The sequence below is a fragment of the Pinus tabuliformis genome, chromosome X (genome assembly GCF_031772625.1).
Source record: "Pinus tabuliformis cultivar Carrire ecotype Pingquan chromosome X, CPIR1, whole genome shotgun sequence".
NCBI classification, from domain to species: Eukaryota; Viridiplantae; Streptophyta; class Pinopsida; order Pinales; family Pinaceae; genus Pinus; species Pinus tabuliformis.
The window spans coordinates 48,105,071-48,118,835 of record NC_142308.1 but is presented as its reverse complement, the minus strand read 5'-3'; the positions used below and the strand labels follow the sequence as shown (position 1 = coordinate 48,118,835).

The window sequence follows — 13,765 nt, the reverse complement described above, 5'->3', positions numbered from 1 at the left end:
ACTTCAATTAGTGCTAGTGTTTATTTCCTTATACTTACATGATTGTCTGTCTGCATATTTTGTTTTCAGGCCATGGATAAGAATGGTGAAATCTTAGGTGGTCGCAATGTTAAACTAGATTTTGCTAAGGAAATTAGGTAATCTTCAATCGTACAGCTTAATTACAGTGGCATTGTCCTGAATATTATTAAATATTTGCAAAAGCCTATGGTAAATATTGATTTCTAATCTAAGTTATATAATGCAATTAACAGGAATAAGGATGCACAGAACTGCACAGTTCTTGTGAGGGGATTTGAAAAGAGTCAAGAGGAAGAAGTTGTAAGCTTGTGAAATGCTGTACTTGTTTGTGATCAAAATGTCATTTTACTTTCATCCAATCTCCTTACCATATCAAAATGCAATTTAGGTTCGGAAAAGCTTGATGAAGCATTTTGGGAATTGTGGAGGTATCAAAGTTGTTCATCTTCCCAAGGACATCCCATCTGGATGCTTGATGGGGTGGGTGTTTCTTGTGTTTTAGACTTTTGGTTTCATCATCATGATAGTTCTAGACTCTAGTAGATCAAACAAGTATACTAATCCTTGATGTGCCATGTTGCAAATGGTCTATTCAGTGTTGCTTTTATTGAATTTGAAGACAGTGGATTCCTCTCAAAAGCATTGGAGCTTTGTGGATCAGAATTGGGAAATTGTAAATTGTTTGTTAAGGCAGCTTCGCGGAATGAAGTTCAAACAAACGTCAGCAAAAGGCATCGAAAGAAACATTCAAAAAGTAAGTTAATCTGGCCTATATTAAAATTTGAAACCATTTGAATGGTTTTAGAAGGAAAATCCACATAACACATTGGTTTGCCTAAGGATTTCTTCCAATAAGCTGCGTAAAATATCTTGAAGAAACAAAAATGCAGGAGAAATGTGCTGTTGCAGTTCAACCAAATACAAAATAGTCCTGATGGCCTTGTAGTCCAGGAAAATATGATATATTAGAATAGTTTATGCGAAATTTATTGTTCCTTGCATATTCTATATGTCTACCACTTGGGCTCCTCATGTCTATCAAAGTTCCACTTGTTCTTTAGGTTATCCATACTTGGTATATGTGAGCAGTTCAATATCCTACAATTCTTTGAATAAAAGAAATCCATCTCTTTGGTTTAACAAAATTATAATTATTTATAGATTTCTTTAAATAAGTTTGTTTCCAAAACATAGCTTGATGGGATAGTTTGAGAGGTTGAGTACGTTGAGATTTATGCATGAGATCTCGAGGTCAATTCTCTTGGCTGGATGCCTCTGTTACATGCTTTACTCGATCTCTTTTCCAGGTTAGACTCTATAATCAGCATCAATGGATTTGTATTTTGTATTGTTACACACCAAAAGTTGGTAACCCCTAGGAGAAAATTTTTCTCCCTATTGGTCAGCCAGCAAGCCAGCGGCCCTATGATGACCCATAGATAACTTTACTTTAGAGCTCTCCACCTATGCTCTAGTCAGCGCTCTCCCATCTAGCATACTTCCTGAAGGAAGGTGGGTCATCTATCAAATGGTACATTGACCATTTTTGTAATCACTTGCTTTCATTTAATGTTTTGGGCATATTAATATGAATCATAGGCCAAGTTGGATGATTAACCATTCTTGATTGTACCCTTCTTCCCATACTAAACGTGGGAGGTTACCTTTTGCTCCTAGTCTAGTGTGACCTCCCTTGAGGTCCTTTTCTTCCACTACTAGGAGGGGCACTAATAGGAGGCACTAATTGATATAGCATGCCCAAGGTAATCCAAACTTGCCATCTTCCATGTTTCCTTTATATCTACCTCCATTCTTTGGGTTGATTTTCATTGGTCATTGGGACTGACATTCTAATATCTATATCCTCATCTCTGAGTCATGGCCTAGAAATTTGCCCTAAGAGGTTGATGCGCTGAAAGAAAGATAAAAGCATAAGATGCCACAAATGAAAGAAAATGAAAAATGTAAAATATGGCTAGGACCTGTAATAAGCATGTGGGGAAAAGCCTAGCATGAACTCTACCCTCCTTATTAGCCATCACTCAGTTTCTAAGTATTTCATGTCCTATCTAAATAAAGGAACTTATGAATTTCCCAATCCCAATGAGCGATAAACTTCCATCCTTAAGGGGTATTGGAAAAGCATAAAGGGTCACATAAGCTATGCAAGAAAGAAAGATAAATCATTAGCGTAAGAGGCACACCAGAGGGGTGGAAAAAGTAGGATAAGGAAAGGAGTAACTCAGGCCTCCATGATTGCTCCCTCTTCTCATCATTATACTCAAGATATTGGACCTCCTTTAGTTGGTATTGTTATCGATCAAATGTGGGTAACCCCATAGGAGAAAATTTTTCTCCTATCTTGATGTTGATGGGACAAAATGTGCCGCCAACGGTTAGGGGATCTCCCTGGTATAAAGTCCCACTAAACCTTACACCGTTTGGGATAGGAGTCCCATACTGTTCGTGGGCTCGACTGCCAAAATGTTTGGTTGAGAATTTGGTTTTGGACGGAGTGAGCAAGAAAAAGGAAATCGCAATTAGACTTCTAGTAGAATGCAAGTTAGAACACTTTATGAAATGCTCTAAGCAGAAGACACAAGGAATATAACAACAACTTAAGTAAACATACATGAATCTAAAAGAAAGATTGTTAGCAAACTTCAATTAAGATACATGAATAAAGAGTAATTCTAGTTACCAATCGTAAAGTAATTCACAATTAATAACTAGTATGAAAGCGTATGTAAATCAACAAGCAATCTCAAGTAACATATGGGTTTCCAATCAACGAAACAGTTCATCAAACTTCAACACATTAATAGCAATCACATACTATTAAACTAAAAGTCCTTTCTAACTAGCCATGAGGGTATATTTATACAAAGTGGGGTGACTCTTAACCTCCTATGACTTTTCAACTTCCCTCGTGTCTTTTTATCTTCCACATGACTTTTCATTTTTCTCCATATTCTAATTTCTATTTCACTTTTAATTCTAATTTTATTTTATTTACAAAATTTACATGAAAATTCAAAATAATAAAATAAGCATCACTTATGGCACTAATTCCAAAATTGCCAATGGTACGGTTTGAACTTGCAATTCTTGAGATATGTATTTGTGCCATGGTTTGTAATTTGCCGCCACAAATAAGACTTTGCTTGATATCAGGCTTTCATAGACGACTTCACATTCGAAAGTATTATGCACTATTGCTTTCATGTATGCTTCAACTCAGTGGAAAATCATGGAGAGCATTGTATGCAACTCTGTTGGTTCTACCAAGTATTCCACAATAGCTTATCTAGTGGTCTTGAGATCCTTCTAAGCATCTATCATCTCTTAGTTTTCTCACTGGATGGCTTGCTGTGGGCTTACTTCCGCACGTGCTCTGATGGAGACTATTTGGTTAGACCTGACAAGAAATGTTACCATGTTATGACATTGTCAATAATTGCTTAGTATCTTGGCTACATCATTCCCAAGCTTTTCATGGGCTTGAATGATTAACTTGATTTTTGCTTTAGCCCTTAACTTGGCCGTCATATCTCTCCTTGGTAGATCAGTTAGGGCATCAGGGTACTTTGTGTCCCATTCATACGTTATACCCACGGCGGTTGAAGCTTCCTATAACAGTGTGCCTTTTTCTTTGAGTTCCTTTTGGATGGCCATGAGAGAGGAGGCTATCTTTTGAAGCATGATTATCTCTTTATATAGCCACTTCACGATATCTTCCAGTACTCTATTCTCTTCCAGTGTTGTTGCTTGGAAGTCACCTTCATGGCAACTCAAAGCTGATAAAGTTTGGTTCTCTTTCTGAATCCTTTCATTCTCCTGTTGGGAATGAACCATATACCTTTCCAGTTCTTTAACCTTGTTCAACAGGTGCTCAATGTTCTTCTCCATTGTAGCGAAGAATGCAAACCCCACGGAAGCTATTGCCATGGGATTGTTCATGGTATCTGTCACTAGATCTCTTTCACTGGTCATGGGGATCAGTTTGGTCTGTTCTCAGGCTAAGAAATCTCGCCTTTCCTGAACAATTCTATTCGAGCCACAGTCAAATCTAAAGTTAGAAATATCAAGCACTTGATTTTCTTCTTCTACTGAAGTGCCCATCACTCCAAGTTGTAGATGTCCTCCTCTGAGTGGTGTAGAAGGCACAATATCAATAGGGGGCAATATGACTTGCGCTTCTTTCTAAGTTTGCTCCTGTTGTCTAATTTCTTCTTGTATGTGCTTGTCGGCCAACTCTTTTGCAAGTCTTTCTTCTTCATGCTACTTCCTCTTGCCTTCTCTTTTCTTCTTCTTCCTGTTTTTACTTTTTTTTTCTTCTTGCTTCTGTTTTTCTTCCTCCTGTCTCAGCCTATCCTCTTCTTGTTTCTTGGCTTGTTTTTCAACTTTCAACTTTTTCTGTCTATCTTTGTTTGTTGCCTCTTTCTCCCTTTCTCATTTCTGGACAACTTTCTTCTCCTGGGTATCTTTTCCTTTGGAGGACTTCCTGTTTGTAGGTTTGGCAACATTTGTGGGCTGAGAACTGCCAATCCCCTTTTCTGAATGTACAACTTTCGTAACATTGTAAAAGTTCTTGACTTTTTCTTCCTCATCTATGCTTAGTGTGTACAACCATTTTTACTTTATCTGCTTACAATGATTTGCAGTGATGCCCCTAGAATCATATTTGTGAAAACTCAATTCGCTAAACTTAAAGTGTTGCAAACCATTGGCTTCTACCTCTTCTTCTCTGAAACTTTGAACACAATACATGCCTACATGTATTGGAAAAGTGGGCATGGTGCCTTTTTTGCACAAGCTAGCATGCATGTAAGTCTTGTTGTTAACTGGTATGCAACTTCCTACAATATTACTTTATCTGTAACAAACAGAGGAAGTTGGTGAAGAGGCTTGCAAGCTCTGAATACCCTGATATACGTTGAATTTGTTGGTGTGAACCAATCATCTATATCTTGCAATGTTGCCTTGGATCTGTTTGACATACATGGTGAGTCTGTGTCGAAGAGTATGTGATATAAAGGTGAAATGAAATTCTCAATGACTTGGTGGTACATGGCCCTATAGCTAGTGTCCCATAGGATCCTCCATTTGTTCAAATTGGCCCTTCCTAAGAACGTGTCCATTCGGGCCCCTTTTGATCACTATATAAAGGGCCATTCAACCTCCTCTAAAAAGACAATTTGAATCACTAAAAAAAAAGGCGTGTCCTCTGAAGCTAATAGGATGAATTTGAGGGTGAAGGAAGGACAAAATTTGAGGAAGATAATTGAAGGATGAAATCTGAGAAGGCCAAAAATTTTGAGGCACAAGAAGACCGAATTTCTGAGGCTTTTGATAGTTGTTTGACCGGGTTTGACCTGGGTTTGGTTTCTGGTATGTTTATCTTTGTTTTTGGAAAGTTGAGATTGTATCTCTTGTTGAATGGACAAATTTCACTAAGAAAAGGTTGTTGGTTTTTTTCCCTGGTTTGGGGTTTTCCCAGGTAATTTTGTGGCTATTGTGTTTGGCTGTCTCTTCTTGTTCCTACTGGCATAATTGTTTTACAGTTGAAGATTTTCTATGTGTAAATACCTAATAATGAATGTGATGCAAGATAATTAAATGATGAAATTATTAGAAGTAATTAGCTGTCTAAGAAATCTGGTAAATTCAACATGGTGTCAGAGCTATGGTTTAAAAAGAGTAGATTTGAATATCTATAGCAAAGGCTGAGTTTCATAGCAGTTTTGGTTTCTTATCATTTTGTTGTGGTTAAGCATTGGTTCAAAGGAGATCAGAGGTCGAGGTTAAGGCTCACTCAAGCTATGATCAGACTGAATCTTTGAATTGTGTCTAAGGCCGAGTTTTTGGAATATATTTAAGGTATGCAATTGGTTAAGCCTGTTCTAAGGCAAAATTTGAGGCCTGAGTTAGGGCTATTTCAACCAAAAGAAGGAAGGTCGAGGGTTTGTTTGAAGGCCTCAGTATCCAACCTAGTCCGAGGACTGAAAAATCATAGAGCAATTTCAATTAGGCCGAAAGGCCTCAGGCCTTGTTGTAGGACGTCGAATATTCACAAAGGACAAATACGGTTGTAGGAGGCCGAATATCCATAGAGGCCGAATATGGTTGCAGGAGGTAGAATATCCATAGAGGCCGAATATGGTTGCAATAGGCCGAATATCCAGAGGCCAAATATGTCCACAAAGGCCAAATATGATCACAGAGGCCTTAGACCTTTGGAAACATGGTCGAGATGCCTTATAAGTGATACTTGCTCATAATTTACAAGTGTTTATGATGATTCTAACCTTCCAGAAGTCAAAACTTTGATAGAAGTTTCTTTAGATATGCATGCTCTTCATGAATAAGTTTTGCAGTATATGATTGATGAAACTCTTCTTACTTCAAAGTTCAAATGCTTCACCTAGGCATTGTGATGTTATTCACTTGGCACATCATTCTAAGATGATCGAGCCATCACATGATGAAATATGGCAATTGTACAGAAGTGCCTTAGTGATTTGAGGTTCATACATGCATAGATTGTATTTTGGCACTGTTGGCATCATTCTTGGAGAGTGCTTTTTATGTGGACTACTTCGTCACATGGTTCCAATCTTTTGATATTTATTTTGATTTGGTTTGGCTTGATTTGAGCCACATGGTGTGAGCATCAAGCTCGATTGAAGGTTATTGACACTTGAGGTGCACTATGATGACATGAACTGTCACTCCTAAGTGATTTTCTTGTGATTAGTTGATCTTATCACTCTTAACAACTAGTTTGATCCACTTTGACTTGGTTGAGCACCTTTGCTTTTGTGGTTTGCTTTCACACTTGGGTTGGTTTATGATGATGTGGAGGATGACTACTATTAGAACAACTCCATTGATTGCAGAAAGCAAAGACAATGACTTGAATGTTTTGCTGTCTTTGACATGAATCACATAAATTCAGAAATCTCAGAAATAAGGCCATATTCAGGAACATAATTTCACTATTAGTTAGAACATAATCTCATTTGAGAACATACATAATCCGAGGGTGGTGTTGACCCTGCCGCCTACACCTACCTACAAGTCAGTGAGAAAAGCCTTCAACCCCACAAGGTGTGGTTGGTGGCAGGGAACTCAGAGAAAGGGTTGTCATATTAATCCCAACTCTCTCCGTTTGAGCTATCTCCTAGGTTAACTAAGGGGGGTGGTCCTTAATGAAAAGTTAATTTGAAAAGGATGTGAGTTTTTTAGGAGAATTGTTAGAGTTAAATAGATTATTTCTTTAAGATTTTTAAGCAAAAAATTGATATGAGCAATAACCATCATAAGGTAAGCATCAAATACATAAACAATCAGTGCCTTCCAAGTATTTGCTCTTTAAGAAATGAAATTGTATTTTGCTTAAAATGAAGTGAAATGCTTTCAAATGGAAAGCCAAAATAAACCTGAAAAGTGAAACACTAAATTGTTAGCACAAGATATTATAAATGCTTTCAAGATGAATAAGCCTACAAATCAAAGCATGGAAACTATCTTGCTCAAAATGATACAAAAATAACTCAAATGTTAGACCAAGATGACAACAAAGTATGTTAGAAAAATAATCTATAATATGCTAGGCCAAAGAGTATGAGCAAGTTCTCCTCTTTGACTAGCCATGACTTAGCTCTTTGAAATAGCCAAATGTTGATAAATGAAGTACAATACGTAAAAAATAATTTTTTCCAAGTTTGATATTTTGATACAAGAAATAAAAGCTTTAAGAAACTTGAAAGCAATGTTGCAGGAAGCGTCCCCCTGGTTCTAAGGCCCAAAGCGCATCCCGTACAGATTCATACAGGAAGCGTCCCCGGAAGCGCGACTCCAAAATTCGGAAGCGTGGTTCCGCCTGTTTTGGACGCTTCCTGGAAATTTTCGAAGCTTTCCTCCGAAGTGCGCTTTCGAATCTCCAAAGTGCGCTTCGTATGACGCTTCGGCCGTCCGAAGCGTGGCACTTCGGAGGGCGAAGCGTATGCTTTCCGTACAGTTTCGTACGATTCCGGAGAAGCGCCGCGCGAAGGGAAGAAATGCGAATTTTTTTTGTTTTTTGTTTTCATTGTTTAGCTGACTTGGCATAAAGGGGGTGGGTCCACCTTGGGTTAGGGTGAGGTTTTGGTGAGGAATGAAGGGAATAAAGCCCTCATTCATTCCTCATTTGCTCACTTTGAGTGTATGAGAGTTGGAGAAGAGAAGAGAGGAAAGGAGAGGAGATGCAAAGTCTAATAAAGACCTATTGATTTCGGACAAGAATCCAAAGGAGCCCAATTTGGAGGATGGAGTGTTGCGATTTGAGCAATTAGAGGATGCTCTTATTCAGGTATGTCCATTGTGGTATGAATTTTCCTTATAAAGCATTTCTCTAATTCATGTTTTTAATTTCTTTGTTAACTAGTGTTTTTTTTTGCATGAATTTTTTGAGCGATTCCAAAATGATGATGATCATGTTGATATGCCACCCCCACTCCCATCTGGTCCCTTGGTTCCTAGGTTCCATGGTTCAACACCAACAACATGGGGTTCTTCTTCATCAGTTGTAGTGCCATTGCCACAACATCCACAGGCACCATCTTCTTCGTTGCCACCACGTGGAGGCCCGCCGCCACGTTCTCTTCGTGGTGGAAGGAGGAGAGATTAGTAGATACTAGATATATTCACAATTTGCTATTTTTGTCATAGATTACTCATTAGACTTGTAGGCTTGTGAATTTGAATTTTGAACCTTTCTTGTCTTGGCAGTGACCAAGTGACATATTTTGTAAACATTATTATTTGAATTTTGGACATGACAAATGTTGACAGTTGCTCACTTGCTAGATAAATCATAATATGCTCTATGTTTTATGTTTTATAATATGCTTAAAAATTTGATGTATGTTTGTAATCGCTAGAATATAGATGGTTGATGTACATACTAGTAACTACATTGGAATCATGGATGCCATATCTATCTTGATTTTTGCAAAAATATGCATGTTTTCATGTCTTCTACAACTAATTTGGTATTTGGGATGTTTGTTTCGAGTATAAATGCAAAAAAACGGTTCCACAGAAGCTTCGCTTCCTAGACTTTTGGAAAATGATGCTTCCACGTCCCTGCTTCCAAAAAACGTCCCCGCTTTGTGCAACACTGCTTGAAAGAATCCCTTCAAGACACAAATACGATATAGATGAGACTTTGGAATTCAAAACCTGCGGGTTCTTTTTGAATATTTTTCAAGAATGATTGATTCCTCTGAGAATTTCCCTTCATGCTTGAAAACCTTGACCAAATGATGATTTATCTACAAAACTTCAGCACAAATCATTAAATCGACATGAAATTAAATAAGTGCGGTGGAAAGAATTCCTAGAGATACATCTATTATCCACTAGAATATTTCTTTTCCTAAAACAAATAATTAATTCTTATGCTAATATGAGATAGTTGCATACTAACATAACTTGAAACAAGCATGAAAGAAATAATGACACGAGAAAATAAATAGAAGCATAACAACAAGTCAAGAATTTACCACACATGCAAGGAGAAGAACACCATCACGCTTTACCCCAATGACTGTTGTATTATATTGCAAGTAGTGAATACAATTTCGCAGAGTCTCCTCAAGCACAATCGCTCGTATTACATGATACAATATGAGAGCCCATGGCTCTATTATATAAAGAGTTGGCAACAAATCCCAATGAAGAATGACAATGACAAATGGCATTGGAGTCCATCCCAATGTAGAAGTGATTAAACAAGTGGCATGAAGTGACAATCCCAAAGAGAAATTCGAATTTGTTGAATGGAGCTCCAATGCCAAGTGTAAAAAACTAATTTTGGCAAGTGGACATCATTTTATTCTTCCCTTATGTGCCAAATTCGAATTTTATGATGGAATGACAAGTGTATATGGGTGGTAATCCATGTGGAGGCAATTTCCCACAAAAATATCCACCAAATATTCTCCAAATCCTCCCAAATGTGCATTAACTTCACAAATCCGAATTTCCAAGTAAGCAACTTTCTCATTTAATGCCAGAGATTCGATTTTATTTGAGCACGTCTTTTCCTTGATTTTAGGAGTCCACATCACCTTGGGACTTCACTTTAATTCCATAATTTTCCACCTCATTTCCACACGATTTAGCATGTGTCGATATTTTTTTTTTCATTTATTTAATTTCTGGCTTAATTAATTGCCAGATTTCCCACTAAACTTAGAAAACATGAGTTTTGAGGGTTTAAAACACATTTTTAACCCATCAAAGTGTGTCATAGTAGAAAGTTGAGGATGAGAGGTGTAAATTTCATTACTCATACCCCTTACAACTTCTCTAGATATCACTTATCACATTACAAGTACAATTTTATTTGCAATTTTTGACCTGTGGGAAATCTAAAAAATTAAAAAATGACTACCTAGACCTAACCAAATTCCACGAATCTTTTTGTGTGATCTAGTATGGTAATAACACTAAGGTGTTAGGGGCTCAACCTTCAAACCATCACCCCGGCTTTGGGGTAAAAAGTGAGTAATAAACCCAGAAAATTATCCGTCTCTAAAAAAGAAAAGATAATTAACCAGATAAAAAAACATTCCAAGGTGTACTCATTTGTTGATCGAGTCCCAACATCCTGGGCGTGTTAAATACTCAAAACTCATCATTACTAGTATCACTTATTACAATTCCCTGCAAGATATGGAATCTGGGTACAAGAAAGATGATGAGAAAATAGAAGTAGAGTTAATGAAACTCTGTTGACTGATGATATCTAATGGTACAAGTGTCCTATGTATCATCCATGGGCATGGAGTCTTCATATAATCATCAGGTGCCACTCGAGTGGTCAACATTTGGCTCCATATGGGAATGCATGCTAGATATGAAGTGATAGTGTGCAAGAACTTGGAATCTGCATCCATCGACAAAAGACATATATCAGCGGTGTCCATTCAAAAATATCATCAAGTACATAAATGAAGCATTGGAAACTTTCTAAAAGCATAAATGACAATTTATTCATGAAATAAAATGACGAGGGATAAGGTTAGAAATATGATACAGAAAGATGCCCCATAGCATCAGATGTCCTTAATGAAGTTCATGTTGAGAACCAACTTACTTTTAGGCAGATCCATGGGTTGTTTTTCTGATGTGCCCTGTCCAATTCCGAATATTTGAGGACTTTGATCAATCCCAAAACTGTGTTGTACATGGCCATCAGATTTACCAAGTCCTTTCCGCTTTTTTCTTTTCTTCTTAATAGATTGTGATGTTGATGTTGAGATGATCAAAGTAGACCTTTCTGCCCGGTTTTGAAGATGATCTGATAGAAAATTTGAAGTATCCAAGACTTTTTTTACTTTCCATTGTCCATTCTGCTTATGCTCTGACATGGGTGATGGATCAATCTCATAAGTATAAACCTGATTCTCCTCAGTTTCCTTGCTATCCAAGTCTCCATCAATTAGCCATTTTTTAATGGAGTAAATGACCTCTTCATAATGAGATGAAGATTGCTTCAATGGATCAGGAAGTTTATGATTTATTTCTTTGTTCTTTTCCCATTCATCATTTAGCCTCAGTTGGAATTTTTGTACCTGTAATCTTTCCATTTCATCCAACCTACTTTGAAAAGTGACTTGATTAGCCTTAATAATGCTTATTTCCTTGGCATGATTTGTTTCCATGGTGTTGATTAATTGCACTTGTTTTTCTTCCATGGTGAGCAACCTGTTTTGAATAGAGGTATTTGGGATGTTTGTTTTGAGTATAAATGCAAAAAAATATTATATATATATATATATATATATAGCAGACAGTTCCACAGAAGCTTCGCTTCCTAGACTTTTGGAAAATGATGCTTCCACGTCCCCGCTTTGTGCAACATTGCTTGAAAGAATCCCTTCAAGACACAAATACGATATAGATGAGACTTTGGAATTCAAAACCTGCGGGTTCTTTTTGAATATTTTTCAAGAATGATTGATTCCTCTGAGAATTTCCCTTCATGCTTGAAAACCTTGACCAAATGATGATTTATCTACAAAACTTCAACACAAATCATTAAATCGACATGAAATTAAATAAGTGCGGTGGAAAGAATTCCTAAAGATACATCTATTATCCACTAGAATATTTCTTTTCCTAAAACAAATAATTAATTCTTATGCTAATATGAGATAGTTGCATGCTAACATAACTTGAAACAAGCATGAAAGAAATAATGACACGAGAAAATAAATAGAAGCATAACAACAAGTCAAGAATTTACCACACATGCAAGGAGAAGAACACCATCACGCTTTACCCCAATGACTGTTGTATTATATTGCAAGTAGTGAATACAATTTCGCAGAGTCTCCTCAAGCACAATTGCTCGTATTACATGATACAATATGAGAGCCCATGGCTCTATTATATAAAGAGTTGGTAGCAAATCCCAATGAAGAATGACAATGACAAATGGCATTGGAGTCCATCCCAATGTAGAAGTGATTAAACAAGTGGCATGAAGTGACAATCCCAAAGAGAAATTCGAATTTGTTGAATGGAGCTCCAATGCCAAGTGTAAAAAACGAATTTTGGCAAGTGGACATCATTTTCTTCTTCCCTTACGTGCCAAATTCGAATTTTATGATGGAATGACAAGTGTATATGGGTGGTAATCCATGTGGGGGCAATTTCCCACATAAATCTCCACCAAATATTCTCCCAAATTTTCCCAAATGTGCATTAACTTCACAAATTCGAATTTCCATATAGCTTTTGTAGACATCACTTATTACATTACAAGTACAATTTTATTTGCAATTTTTGACCTGTGGGAAATCTAAAAAATTAAAAAATGACTACCTGGACTTAACCAAATTCCACAAATTTTTTTGTGTGATCTAGTATGGTAATATACATTGACTCTAGACATTAAGATGTGTTAGGGGCTCAACCTTCAAACTGTCACCCTGGCTTTGGGGTAAAAGTGAGTGAAAAAACCTAGAAAATTATCCGCCTCTGAAAAAGAAATGATAATTAACCAGATAATAAAAACACTTCAAGGTGTACTCATTTGTTGATCGAGTCCAAAATCCTATGCTTGTTACATACTCAAAACCCATCATTACTAGTATCACTTATTACAATTCCCCGCAGGGTGTGGAATCTGGGTACAAGAAAGATGATGAGAAAATAGAAGTAGAGTTAAAAAAACTCTGTTGACTGATGATATCTGATGGTACAAGTTTCATCTGGATCATCCATGGGCATGTAGTCTTCATATAATCATCAGGTGGCACTCCAGTGATCAACATGTGGTATAGTGCTTTGACATGCGATCTCAAGATATGACCTTAGAGTACATAGATATGATCTGTGCTATAAGAATGGTATGACAATTGTTCTTCATTTATACATTACAACAATTGTTGTCTTCCATCAAAAATGCTAGCCTCTTTGAAACACTTGATGTTCCAACAATGATTGCTTAGGGCTTCCCTGAAGTGGCCCTTCTCTTGACAAAAGTCATGTGGCTTGATAGAGTGGAACTATGTTGCATTTGCAAAAGAGAGAAATGTTAAAGGTCTCTGATATATATACTTGGAATTGAGGCCTTTGATAAGGCCATGTTGGCATTATTGAACATACTTACCAAAAATATTGATAAGTTTTTGAAGATGTTGGGGATTGCAGAAATATGCTAATATTAAGGTCTGAGGGTATCATT

At 37.0% G+C, this 13,765-nt stretch overlaps 1 protein-coding gene across 6 annotated transcripts in view; it reads left to right on the top strand.

Annotated features, from left to right (window-relative positions):
• The window catches only part of LOC149138257 (uncharacterized), a 190,880-nt gene that overhangs the window by 131,030 nt on the left and 46,085 nt on the right, over positions 1-13,765 (top strand). For all 6 annotated transcript variants that reach the window (XM_089446641.1, XM_089446638.1, XM_089446642.1 and 3 more), the window contains 4 exons: positions 70-137; positions 255-321; positions 410-501; positions 618-775. In XM_089446641.1, coding sequence (XP_089302767.1) covers positions 70-137; positions 255-321; positions 410-501; positions 618-775 — 385 coding nt within the window. The remainder of the gene's footprint in view (positions 1-69; positions 138-254; positions 322-409; positions 502-617; positions 776-13,765) is intronic.